Source organism: Nasonia vitripennis, assembly GCF_009193385.2.
Source record: "Nasonia vitripennis strain AsymCx chromosome 1 unlocalized genomic scaffold, Nvit_psr_1.1 chr1_random0003, whole genome shotgun sequence".
In the NCBI taxonomy this organism is placed as follows: Eukaryota; Metazoa; Arthropoda; class Insecta; order Hymenoptera; family Pteromalidae; genus Nasonia; species Nasonia vitripennis.
In genome coordinates, this window is record NW_022279589.1 from 390,589 (window position 1) to 403,392 (window position 12,804).

Below are 12,804 nucleotides of genomic sequence, written 5' to 3' on the forward strand. Positions count from 1 at the left end.
GCAGCGTGTAACGAGGTAGTTTTTCTCTCGTTATTTTCCTTTGCAACAGTGATTAGCTACTAACGCCCGGCCGTATTTATTTCGAAGGCGCCAGGTCGGACGATTTATCTGCGAACGTTTTGGGGTCGCGTCTCCGGCTAGTTACGAGACTCTATTCTCCGAGGGAGTTCGATCGGGAAAATAGGAAGTAATAAGCTTAGACCACTCGACTGATTATCACTTCACAAATCTTTACTTACAAAAAAAAACCGGCGGTAATATAATAAACGCGAGGCTCTAAGGTGATATTTTCTACTAGCTACAATTTCCGTTTTCGCACACAACGCTCGCACAGTTATCCGGTACTACAAATCTCAGCTCGTCAAAAATGTTGCCACGAGGCAGTAACGTTCCGACTTTCGCAACGTCCGGCTTATTCCTCTCACACTCAATATATATCATAAATATTACCGTTAAACACTACCTTCCGGCTGAAGTTCTCTCTCGTACCTCTCCCTCGTTCTTATAACAATCACAGGATAACGCACTCTTATATTACTCTACTCTCAATAAACAAATGTCTGGTCAACCGTAGGGATGTTCTCTGGGCTGCGACGAAAAACCAAGTGCCGAATTCTCTGGCCGAGGCGCGACGGTACACCTCCCTAGAGTACTCACACAAGCGCAATACATAGTTATCGGTCTAGTGCCGTTACATTTGGCGATTTACATATGTTTTCTCGTGCGATCGTTGGGTTTTCACACTGTATCATACCACCTCTCATGTCATACATTACAAATAAATAATTCTTTAGGTTACATAGGTGAATATTCTTTTTACACACACTCAACGCCTCACACATACAAGTAGCAGTACAGTATCTGCTGCCGCGGCCTGGCGCGAGGTTTTCCCCCTCCCGGCGGCGGGCTTATCTTCTGACTCGAGCGGCTTAGGTGTGAGCGTGCGTGAGCTCCAGCGTGTGTGTGTAGTCGCGCGGCTGGTATCTCTCTCTCTCTCTCTCTCTCTCGTGCGGGCTTACGGCTACTCGGCTGTTTCTCGGCTCTTTTCTATCTAAAATGCATACCAATAATTATGAGTATCAACTCATGGGCAGTTCGGATAGAGAGCAACATGGGGAAAAGAGAGAGAGGACTTTTCTACACAGACGGTTACCCCGTCGCATTCCCCCTCCCAAAACTAAACATACTCTGAATGTTTCAGTTTTACACTACAAAGGAAGGAAACTATATGTCCCTCTCTCTCTCTCCTCCTCACACTACCATCTCGAGACTGCAGGGCTGTAAGAATGGCTTGATTAGCTTATACAATGAATAAAAAAAAGTCAACAAAGTTTGGGTTGAGAAACCCGGTCTAGATGAGGAAACTTACTTTACTGGCTGTAACTGGCTGTAAGTTTGGCTGTGATTCCGGCCGCGATCGAAGAGGGCTCGATATGTACCTCTCCTTACGTCCTCTGGCCAAACGCCTTTATTGGTGGCCATAGTGATCGTGGTTGCTACGTATACTTCCATGAGACTTTTTCCTCGATCGAAAACCGTTCGGCAACTGACTTCTGTCCAAACGAAAACTCTTCTCTCCTTTTTGGCTTTCGAATCTCTCTCTTCTTCATGAGCTGGCTCAAGACACGAGTGCTGCACTTCTGGCGTTTCTGGCTCATTTACGGTTAGGGCCCAGGCAGTAAGTTCGTCCTTGAGAGGTTCACAAGTATCTTCTCTCTCCACTCCAACCATCGAACCCACGACCTCCTCCTTCGTCTGCTCGTCCATGTTTTCTTTCTTGATCTTCTCTTCAACATCTTTCTGCTCCAACACTTCTCCTTCATCTGCGAATGAGGCTTCCAAAGTCTTCTTGATTGCACCATCTGGCTGAAATCCCGAAGTACTACTGGCATCTTGTCTGTTGATTCGGTCAGGCTGTAACAACGGCTGAAAATTGGCTCTGGGCTGCAATATTGAGAGCGATGAATCCCTCGGGTTCTCTCCCGACTCGTTCTTCACCTCGTCTTGAGCTATTGAGTCCATTATTCGACCACTGCTGTTAGCTGCTGATTTTAACTGGACTGGTTGTACGTTCGTATCTTCACGGCGATCGGTAGCCTTATGTGATGATAGACAATCGTTACTTGAGGATGGAATCACACTACTGCATAACTTCACTGCTCTACATCTACTATTCTTCTTCTCCTCCTCGTCGTCACTACTGGACGGCCAGGCTGTAACAGCACTAGCAGTTGTCCTTGGCTTCATGACTACGATGTTGCTGAGCCGACGGGTTGCGTCAGCATTCGCATACGTCTTCTTCTCTTCATCACTCTCCAACATTCTTCTTCTACAACGCATTTTCTCTTCATTCAGGAATGCTGACTCCGAACACTTCTTGATTTTATCATCTGGCTGAAACCCTGAAGTACTACTGGCATCTTGTCTGTTAACTTGATCAGGCTGTAACGCCGGTTGAGGTTGGGTTCTAGTCTGCAATTTTGTAAGTGGTAAGAATGTCGATTCCTCGACCGACTCGTTCTTCCTCTCGTATTGAGCTAGGGTTTCCCTAATCCTGCCACGGCTGTTAGCTGCTGGACTCAACATGACTGGCTGTGCTTTCGTATCTTCACAGTGATCTGTAACCATGGGCGATGGTAAACTCGAAGTTGGAATCAGTTCAAGATTCGACTTCTCTGCACTACCTCTACTACTCTTCTCTTCGTCTTCTTCAAACAACTTCTCTTTCTCTTCTACAAAAACTTTCTCTTTCTCTTCTTCAAACAACTCTTTCTCTTCTACAACTCTGCTGTTCGGCCAACGGGTTGCGTTAGCGTTCAGCAACAACTTCTCATCTTCCTTCTCAACTAAAACTTTGCTATTCAGCCAACGGGTTACGTTAGCGTTCAGCAACAACTTATCATCTTCCTTCTCAGCTACACCTCTGCTGTTCGGCCAACGGGTTGCGTTAGCGTCCGGCAGCAACTTCTCTTCTTTCTTCTCAACCGCAACTCTGCGGTTCGGCCAACGGGTTACGTTAGCGTCCGGCAGACACTTCTCTTCTTTCTTCTCAACTAAAACCTCCTTATCTTCTTCTACAAACCCTTTCTTCTTCTCTTCTACACGACACTTCTTCTTCTCTTCTACACAATTTCTCCTTTCTACGAAAATTCTCTTCTTTACACTAAATTTCTCTTCGTCCACCAAAAATTTCTCCTCTTCTTCTACATCTCCTTTCCCTATCTCTTGATGTTTCCTTCTCAGCTTCTTCTCTGGCGACACTAGTGGGCTTGGACCACTCCCTCCCCCTCCCAAAACTGGCATACCTCTCTGCAACGCAGACCTCGCATGCCCAGTTTTCTGCACTTCAACAGAGGTCTGTTGTGAGACAGTGCGGGTAGCATCGACCTCTGAGTTGCTCCCGCGTTGCCATTTCCCAACAGTACTCTCAGTTCTGCACAGTTTGGGCAGCTCTGAAAGACTACGTCCTTGAAACCACAGACTTGGCAATCCTCAAATGGCGAGCTGTAAATTACTGGCTCAGCAATCTTCTTAGCACTATCCGACTCTGGCTCTAGATAGCGGCTGTCGAAACTGCTAATGCTGCTGCTCCGGCTGTTACTACTTGAATTTCGGCTTGCACGGCTGTTAGAACGACTACTAATTGAACTCCAACTGCTTCGACTCGAACTACTGCTACTTCGACCTGAACTATTGCTGCTCGTCGAACTGCTGCTGCTCGAGCTGCTGCTACTACTCGGACTGCGGCTGCTTCGACTTGAACTGCTGCTGCTTCGACTTGAACTACTGCTGCTCGTCGAACTGCTGCTGCTCGAGCTGCTGCTACTGCTCAGACTACGGCTGCTTCGACTTGAACTACTGTTAGAACTCTGGCTTCGATCTCGGTTTCGACTTCTAACTCGACCACGTAGTCTTCGAATCTTCTTCTTCGACACCTTCTCTTTCTGATGCTGAGGCTTGGCTTTGCTGGAACTGTCTTGGTTTTCGTGGTCTTGACCTCTATCAACATAATCACTACGCGATTTCATCTTCGTTACTCGAATTTTCTCGGTTTCTTCTCCATACGTTTGTTCATGTTTTCTCTTGGAATTGCGCCTACTCGTGAAATTTTCCGACGATTGAGTTGGTTCCTCTTTGGCGTTGTCCCAATCGTACCATGGCACTGACTTTTGGTAGCCGGTGCACCATAGTACTGCACGTAGCAATCTGTCCTGGCGTAAATCCTTAGGGCCATTCGTGTTAGCGCCCAGCGATCGTAATCTGGCTTTCAACTCGGTTGTATGTAGTTTTCGGATTTCTCGACTGAGATTCCTCACCTCTGGACTCTTCCGTAATTTTGACATAATTTCTGAATGAGAACTCATTTTAACGTCGAAACAGCAGCTTGGATTTTTGCTCAGCTGTAATTTCTTCTCTCAAGTCTGACAATATTAAACATTGGCTGTGACTGACAAATCGTTGCTGGTCTCGGCAGTAAACATGACTCAAGGCGGAAAATTTTGGTTGTAAATTAGGCAGTAATTTCGGAAGATCTGGCAGTAAATTCTTGGAATCGAATATTCGTTAACTAGTTCGATACAAACAGCGGGTACTTTACTTAGCGTGAACGTAAACAAAAATAACGAAAAGGTTCAGGCAGAAATTCGACAAGTCTGACAGTAAATTCTTGGAATCAAATTTTTCAGCCGACTAGTTCGCTACAAGCGTGTACAAAGGTAAACAAAAAAAAATAAGGAAATTTTCGGGCACAAATTCGAATTCGTTCACTATCTAGAATCTCGACCTCAACAATGCTCGCTTGCTTATTTCGACGGATTTTCTGCTACCGACAATTTCCAAAATAAATGCTTAGTCCGGTTTAAATTTCATACGTCGATTCTAAAAGCAATAATTGTTTAAAGATCCGAATCATGCGCCCTAAAATCTCTGATCAATTCTCAACAACAACAAAATAATTATTTACACCGTAAATGAATTCTTCGAAAACGAATTTGAATCAAGTTTCAAACCACGACGCAGTTAGCAATTATTCTCAACACTTTAAGAAATTTTAAAAGTTCCGGTCTCAGCTTTGACGTACGACACAAACTCTGTATCACGTGTCTACAATTTCGTTATATGACTCAAACTTTTGTAAAATGAACAGTATGGAAAATAATTATTTTCGTCGTCACGATCCGACGTACAACTCGATCACAATGCTTTAATTGAGACAACTTACCGATTTCGTAGATAGGATTCACAGTATTGTTTCCAACTATTAATTTCAAAACGTTTCAAGCTTCGACCAATTTCTTAACTTGGATTTTTCGGCAGAAAAGGCAAACAATAGTTGTCGAATTAATCGTCTGGCTGGTACGCAACTTTTTCGGTTTCAAAACGTACATGTGTATAAATTATAATTCAAAATTATTATGAGCATAAAAATACATTTCAATTAATACTTATAATTATTCATGTGCAATCGGTATGAATTGCATCAATTGCAATTAAATAGTAAAGTGGATAAATTAATTTTCTTTCATTGCTAGTGCTTGATTCGACTCGCAATCGGGCCACAAAATTTGTTTATTAACTCGTTCGGGGTTAAGGATAGTCGGCAGTATGGCTAGAATTGAATCTTAGTTTAAAACTTTCCAATCAAGTCAAACAGGCTATCACAAAATTTTTCCCGACATTGAATTCTCAAAAAAAAATTTTGTTCGGCTAAAATGATTGTTTTAAGCAATTATCAAGCGACTATAGGCAAAAGAAAATTTTCTTCACTATTCTTATCGGCTTCTACTCTCTCAACAAACAAATCAACAAAGGGGAAAAAAAACAAAATTATTTTTCAACTCTCGACGTCTTCAACTACTGCTCGGTATTTTAAAAATTCTATAACTCCAATTATTCTTCGGAAAATTACGGCTGTAAATTTTCACGACAAAAAAAAATTTATTTTCTTCGTTTCGAATCCCTTTATAATTCTAAACGAGGCAAAAGAAAAAAAAATTTTAAAACGGGTCCGTCAAACGTTAATTTTCTCTCAACTACTACAACTTGAATTTTGCAAGAAGGCAAAAAAAATTTAATTCGGCTTCGTATTAAATCTGAAAATATTCTGCACTCACAATTGGCCGTAAAAATATTAATAAACCCGTATATTGCCACTGTAAAGTTTAAAAGGGCGTAATTCTGTAAACCATGATTTCACTTGTGAGAACCCCAGTTTTTACACTCCCAGCGACTATCGACACGTGGCGAGTGATTTTCGGCAGAATTTCCACTACCGCGTGTTGGGAAAAATTTGCACACTCAACCGACTGTTAGAGCAATGCACAAACTCGTCTTTTGTTAGGCTATAATCGAAAAAGAGCACTGAGGTAAACCATGATTTTACATTTGAGAACCCCAGTTTTTGCGATCACGGCGGCTGTCAGCACGTGGCGAGTAAATTTTTCTCTGGCGGTTACACGAATAAAATTTAAATTTTTCCGGCAGTATCATACAACTCTCTGCTTCATTGGAATTATTTATACACTTGATTTTAGTTAGACACGGCTCACGATTAACTTTGAACGAAATTGGTGCCACGTTTCAAAATGTCGCGCACTGAACACTATCACTCGTAAATTATTTTCCACGACCGTGCCCCACACATTGGGCAGCCACTGTAACGAGGTAGTTTTTCTCTCGTTATTTTCCTTTGCAACAGTGATTAGCTACTAACGCCCGGCCGTATTTATTTCGAAGGCGCCAGGTCGGACGATTTATCTGCGAACGTTTTGGGGTCGCGTCTCCGGCTAGTTACGAGACTCTATTCTCCGAGGGAGTTCGATCGGGAAAATAGGAAGTAATAAGCTTAGACCACTCGACTGATTATCACTTCACAAATCTTTACTTACAAAAAAAAACCGGCGGTAATATAATAAACGCGAGGCTCTAAGGTGATATTTTCTACTAGCTACAATTTCCGTTTTCGCACACAACGCTCGCACAGTTATCCGGTACTACAAATCTCAGCTCGTCAAAAATGTTGCCACGAGGCAGTAACGTTCCGACTTTCGCAACGTCCGGCTTATTCCTCTCACACTCAATATATATCATAAATATTACCGTTAAACACTACCTTCCGGCTGAAGTTCTCTCTCGTACCTCTCCCTCGTTCTTATAACAATCACAGGATAACGCACTCTTATATTACTCTACTCTCAATAAACAAATGTCTGGTCAACCGTAGGGATGTTCTCTGGGCTGCGACGAAAAACCAAGTGCCGAATTCTCTGGCCGAGGCGCGACGGTACACCTCCCTAGAGTACTCACACAAGCGCAATACATAGTTATCGGTCTAGTGCCGTTACATTTGGCGATTTACATATGTTTTCTCGTGCGATCGTTGGGTTTTCACACTGTATCATACCACCTCTCATGTCATACATTACAAATAAATAATTCTTTAGGTTACATAGGTGAATATTCTTTTTACACACACTCAACGCCTCACACATACAAGTAGCAGTACAGTATCTGCTGCCGCGGCCTGGCGCGAGGTTTTCCCCCTCCCGGCGGCGGGCTTATCTTCTGACTCGAGCGGCTTAGGTGTGAGCGTGCGTGAGCTCCAGCGTGTGTGTGTAGTCGCGCGGCTGGTATCTCTCTCTCTCTCTCTCTCTCTCGTGCGGGCTTACGGCTACTCGGCTGTTTCTCGGCTCTTTTCTATCTAAAATGCATACCAATAATTATGAGTATCAACTCATGGGCAGTTCGGATAGAGAGCAACATGGGGAAAAGAGAGAGAGGACTTTTCTACACAGACGGTTACCCCGTCGCAAGCGGTAGCAGACATTGAAAAGTGTTACGGATATTTTCGGTCCTAGACGTATATAGTGTGGGCGCACAACAATGGCATTTTTACATTCTTACTTGAAAGAATGCATGACCAGTGAGCTGGATCTTTTCACGGCTCCAGCCACTCAAAAGTCCATCAAAAGCAGCAGGTTTCTACATTATAAGCCTGTGTAGTCTCTCAGTGACGATGTCGACGTACTCTTGGAGTTTGTCGTGCCGGTAGGTAGCGAACATTATTTTGATCTGGCTCACACTATGCTTTATGTTCAACCTTAAATCGTACCCGCGGACGAGACTGAAGCAGCAACAAAAGAAGCTAAAGTCGAACCTATCAACAGTTTCATGCATTTAATGTTCAATCAGAAAATTATATCACCGCCTAATAACGCCATTTTTTGCAGAGCGTACACCGAGACGCTTCTGAACTATTCTCTGGATGCTGAAGAATAGCACCTTACAGCGAGTTTATGGTACGATGACACATTTGGTGCTTTTGATGCACCAGCTACGTGGTGAGCACCGCCCGCGCTGCAGCAGCTGCACTCGTAAACAAAGGACTGAAAAATCGAAAATATTTTACACAGAACCGCCGATTACATGATTGGACATGATTTGAATGCTGATTAACAGTGTAGAAATGCGCGTGCATCTCGTGAGAAGAAAGGATGCTTTTTGTCTAATGGGTGCGACCGTCGATAAAAAATTTAAAGTTAGCATTAGAGAATCAACGCTTATAGTTCACAGAGTAAAAATCAGTATAAGCGTTTTACTGGCACATGCACAAGCTATTGAAAACCACGGCTAAATCTTTCATAACGAAAGTCTAAGTTACTCTTTACTCGGGAATATTGGGTGATTCTATCGACAACATTACACACGGTCAGCTGCCAAAAAGAATAATCTTGGGCTTTGTGGAAAACAAACCATTCAACGGAAACCGCTTGTTGAACCCGTTTAATTTTAAACATTTCTCCATTAATTATATGTCTCTCTACGTCAACGGTGTATAAATCTTAGCAAATCTTTGCAGCCACGTTTCACGGGTCTTGACAAACTCTACATTGACACTTTTCAGACGTTGTACACAGGCACAGGCGTGCATTTTCTCGACGAAAGTTTTGGCACCAATCCGCTATAACTATTACAAAGGCAATTTTCTCACGGCTTTCGATTTTACTCCTGATTTCTCAGCACACTGTGCTACGAATTGGAATCTCGTGTGTTCGGGTAACATACGTATAGAAATGAGATTTGAGACGGCTCTTCTCACCACTATCAATTGTACGCAGAATACGATAACGTTCTAGAAATCTACTCAGGCCGCCAAATTGTAACGAATTTTAGCGCGTGATGCGCATGCTCGCTCGATCGCCACGCCTACAAAATTTTTACTCGCGCTTCATAAGGTAAGCATACGAGAAGACAGCAGTTAGTCTATTTCTCGAAACGACTTCCTAACGTGTACAACTAGCGCTCGCGACAGAATCATCATGACCGACTACGTGATCGATATTCAAGTTTTTCGGGATATAAATAGAAAATTTATTCCCAAGGAAGTGGGCGTTTTATCACTCCAGAATCGTATAGTTGGTCATTGGATCATTCGCGGACTGTGCAGTTTCACTGAATTACCCATTGACATGCAGCATACTAATATTCATTGCATTCTCGATGTACACGATTTAGAGTGGCAGGACGGAGATATTTCCATCAAGAATCTACGTCGTAATCTCTGTAGCCTGATAAAAGACGTGCGTCGTATATACGTTGACGCCTAGCAAAAGTTTTTGGAAAAAGTAGTGGCACGAAGAGTCATTAATTTTGAAGATTTTAATGCACCTTTATTTGTCAAACTTGCGCAGCATCAAGAAATTCAAGAATAAAAAAGATTCTTGCGCGCTGCGTCGTGCCTATCAAATCATAAGGTGGATACACTCATTGTCAGCCATATTCGAAGCAACCTGTACTACATAAATAGCCAAGTTATGTACCAAGCTATATTAGATTACGATTAGCAGCAGATGGAGAAATATCACAATCTCGAAAGATTTTGTTGCCACAGTGTTGTTAATGGAATTAAAAAAGTAGAAGACGACGAGAAAAAAGACGATACAAAGGCAGAAAAAAGACTACGTAGATGCACCGTCAACATGAATACGCGTAAAATAATCACAGCTATTAGAGAATTGAAAGCCGATTCATTAGAAGTTTACTCCGTCAATCAGGTTCCGAAACTGCTGTCTACAGCAAAAAGTATTGTAACAAATCTCGATACCTCCGATCAGCCAAGGTCACACTGGGTTGCCATCTTCATAGATAAAAATGAATAAGGAATTTAATTTGACTGAAATAAACTCCGAAAAAACTGCGTATGTGGCAAGCACTGCATTTTGCTTCGTTATCATATGTGTAGTGGCATATCTCTGCGAATATTTACGTTCTTTTTCACAAGACTTTGTCAAAGAGTCCACCTAGTGTAATCATGCATCAGCAAACGTTTGCTGGCGTAAAACAGCTCGAGGAACTTACGGGATCAGTTAATCGCGGTGTAGACTCAATTTTAGATTATATAAAATACGCTATAAAGAGAAAAGAGCCTGAACTATGTCAATGAATTGTTAACTCGTTCAAACAATATTATGCACTTCATAAACATAAAATTGACAAAATAGTTAAGACCAACTTAAATTTTGCCACAGTAAGCGTTAACGTTTTAGATGTAGTTTTAACAAAAATTTATGCGTTTGGCTCAGCCAATATTGCAAAAAATTCGTAAGACGGTATTTTCTTTGCCATAATTTTTTTTTATTTTGTATCGTTAGTTCATTGACTATAAATATGCTTTATTGTTCCAAGCACACGCACGCGCTCACACGTTCACACAAACATATACCATGAATTCAATTTTTTTCTTACTCTAAATAAATATCAGATTGTATGGAAAAATTATCGCTTTGTACAAATTCCACTCTTGCCAATAATCCCTAAAAGCTGAAATTTAGAATTGGCTTTGCGGCATCGTGTAGTAGGGCTATATATGCATGCACTCATCTCGTTACGAGTAATTTTTTACGCGATCGTCAAAGTAGCAAGTCCAGGTCAGGAGCAAAGCAAACAGCAGCAAAGCAGAGTTTCTACATGGGAGAAGAGACAGCCTCTCTTGAAGACGTCACAATCAAAGTAGTAGAACGATCAGTCGTCATTCTCCACCGACACTTTCCCATTTCCAGAGAAAAACGGCTATAATCATCTGACTGAAGAAATATTCTTTTCATCCTCCTAGTCCCAAAGTCAAAATACCTTTCCTACAAACACCTTCTAATATCCCGAGAAAAATGGATACAACAAGTAATAACGCTAATTTCTACAATTTTTAAAAACAATCGGCTCTTTTCAGGGCCATTATATAAATTTAAACGTAGCATAAATACTTTAAAGCACAGAAAGAATCAGAGTCAACGCTAGGAAAATAAAACAGGTATATGAGCAGTGACAGGTAGCCGTTGGCGGCGCCGATTTTAAAGCACGTGTGCTAGAAGGCGGTAGGGAGAGAGAAAGAAGCAACTCGGGCCCGGTTAAATGGCGGGAAACGAGCCGTGTCATCGCACGAGCGCGCGAGAGTTACGGGCTAGTATGGAGGAAAAGGGGTGGGGGGAGGGGAGCTTTGAGTCAAGAGGCTCGAGTCCAGTGTAGGGTAAAGCGGTGGAAGAAGAGTCGTCGCGCGACACGTGCTCACGAGCTAGGGGCTACTACAGCGTAAAAGAAGGGAGGGGGACGTCGCCGCGTGGTCGGGGCCGGTATGAAGTAAAAAGGGGTCACAACACGGGGCTAGTATGGCGCAGAGAAGCGGAGACCTTGGAACTTGTATAGAGTAGGTGCGTGACCTATATGTTTGTTTATAAAAAATTTAATTATTAAACAGTATCCGTCATTATAGTAGCCGTCATTAATCATGCTAATTGATACACTTACCTATTTGTTTACAACAATTAGCTACTGTTGATATACTTTAGGGGTCATAAGTCATGTTAATTGACTTAATTAGCTAGTGGGATACCGGGCCCGGCTACTAGTGAAGTCACTCTAGTCCACCTCCAAACTTTCTACACCAGCCCATATACTACTCCTGATCTTTGGCAGAATAATTTTTTGTAAGCATTGAGCAATTTTGCCCCTATGCAATGTTGCCAAATTTTGTATTGCAACCTTGAGACAATATTCGGACGATATTGAGTGCTGTAGACAAGCAGGCCCAGACCGTTGGCGAACTAACAATGGTTGAAGGGACATAGCGGTCCACAGCAATATTTCTCCAAAAGCTTAGCAAGGTTTTATAATCTTTCAACAATATTATTGGATCCAGCGAATCTGTGAACGCAACATTCAAGCAATATTGCTGAAAGATTGGGAAATAAAGTATTAAATTCCTTCTGCATCAATATAAAAAGTTTTTATACCAGTTCGAAAATGTTTTAATATTATCGCAATGTTAGTGAAATATTGTACAGTCTAGTAGCAATGTTGCAGCAACATTATTGAAGCCAAAAGCAATGTTGCAAAATGTGATACTGCAATCTTGAGGCAATATTTCAAAAAGATTGGTTATCCTATGTAGCACCTAATCTTTCGGCAATATTGCCTGAGAGTTGCTCCGACAGATTCATCAGATTCAATAATATTGCAGGATGGTAAAATAACTCCGAATACTATCCAGTAATATTTCTATTCAGCGTGATGTCCTTTTTAGATTGCATTTCCAAAAATCAATATATATTTTGTAGCAAAATTGCTAAAAGATTATTTGCAATATTGTAAAATATCCCATATAGCACCCAATCTTTCAGCAATATTTTCTGAAGGTTGCTTCGGCAGATTCAACAGATTCAAAACGTTGCAGGCAGATTATTGAATATTCTGGATACTGTCCAGCAATATTGCTGTAAGGAGTAATGTTCAGCGGCGACGCTGACAGGAGAT

At 42.0% G+C, this 12,804-nt stretch overlaps 2 protein-coding genes across 12 annotated transcripts in view; both read right to left on the reverse strand.

Moving 5' to 3' along the window:
• LOC100115682 (sodium/potassium/calcium exchanger Nckx30C) overlaps window positions 1–12,804 on the reverse strand; it is a 570,283-nt gene that overhangs the window by 14,357 nt on the left and 543,122 nt on the right. The window lies entirely within an intron of this gene.
• Window positions 208–7,994, reverse strand: LOC116417407 (caldesmon-like). Its single transcript, XM_031930313.2, has 2 exons — window positions 1,370–7,994; window positions 208–1,051 (listed from the first exon to the last, which is right to left on the reverse strand). Exons 1-2 carry the CDS (start codon window positions 3,301–3,303, stop codon window positions 1,048–1,050), a joined length of 1,938 nt encoding a protein of 645 aa, XP_031786173.1. The 5' UTR covers window positions 3,304–7,994; the 3' UTR covers window positions 208–1,047.

Excerpts from the sequence above, each read along its gene's own strand:
- LOC116417407 (XM_031930313.2), bottom strand. The coding sequence starts at position 3,303 with ATGCCAGTTTTGGGAGGGGGAGGGAGTGGTCCAAGCCCACTAGTGTCG.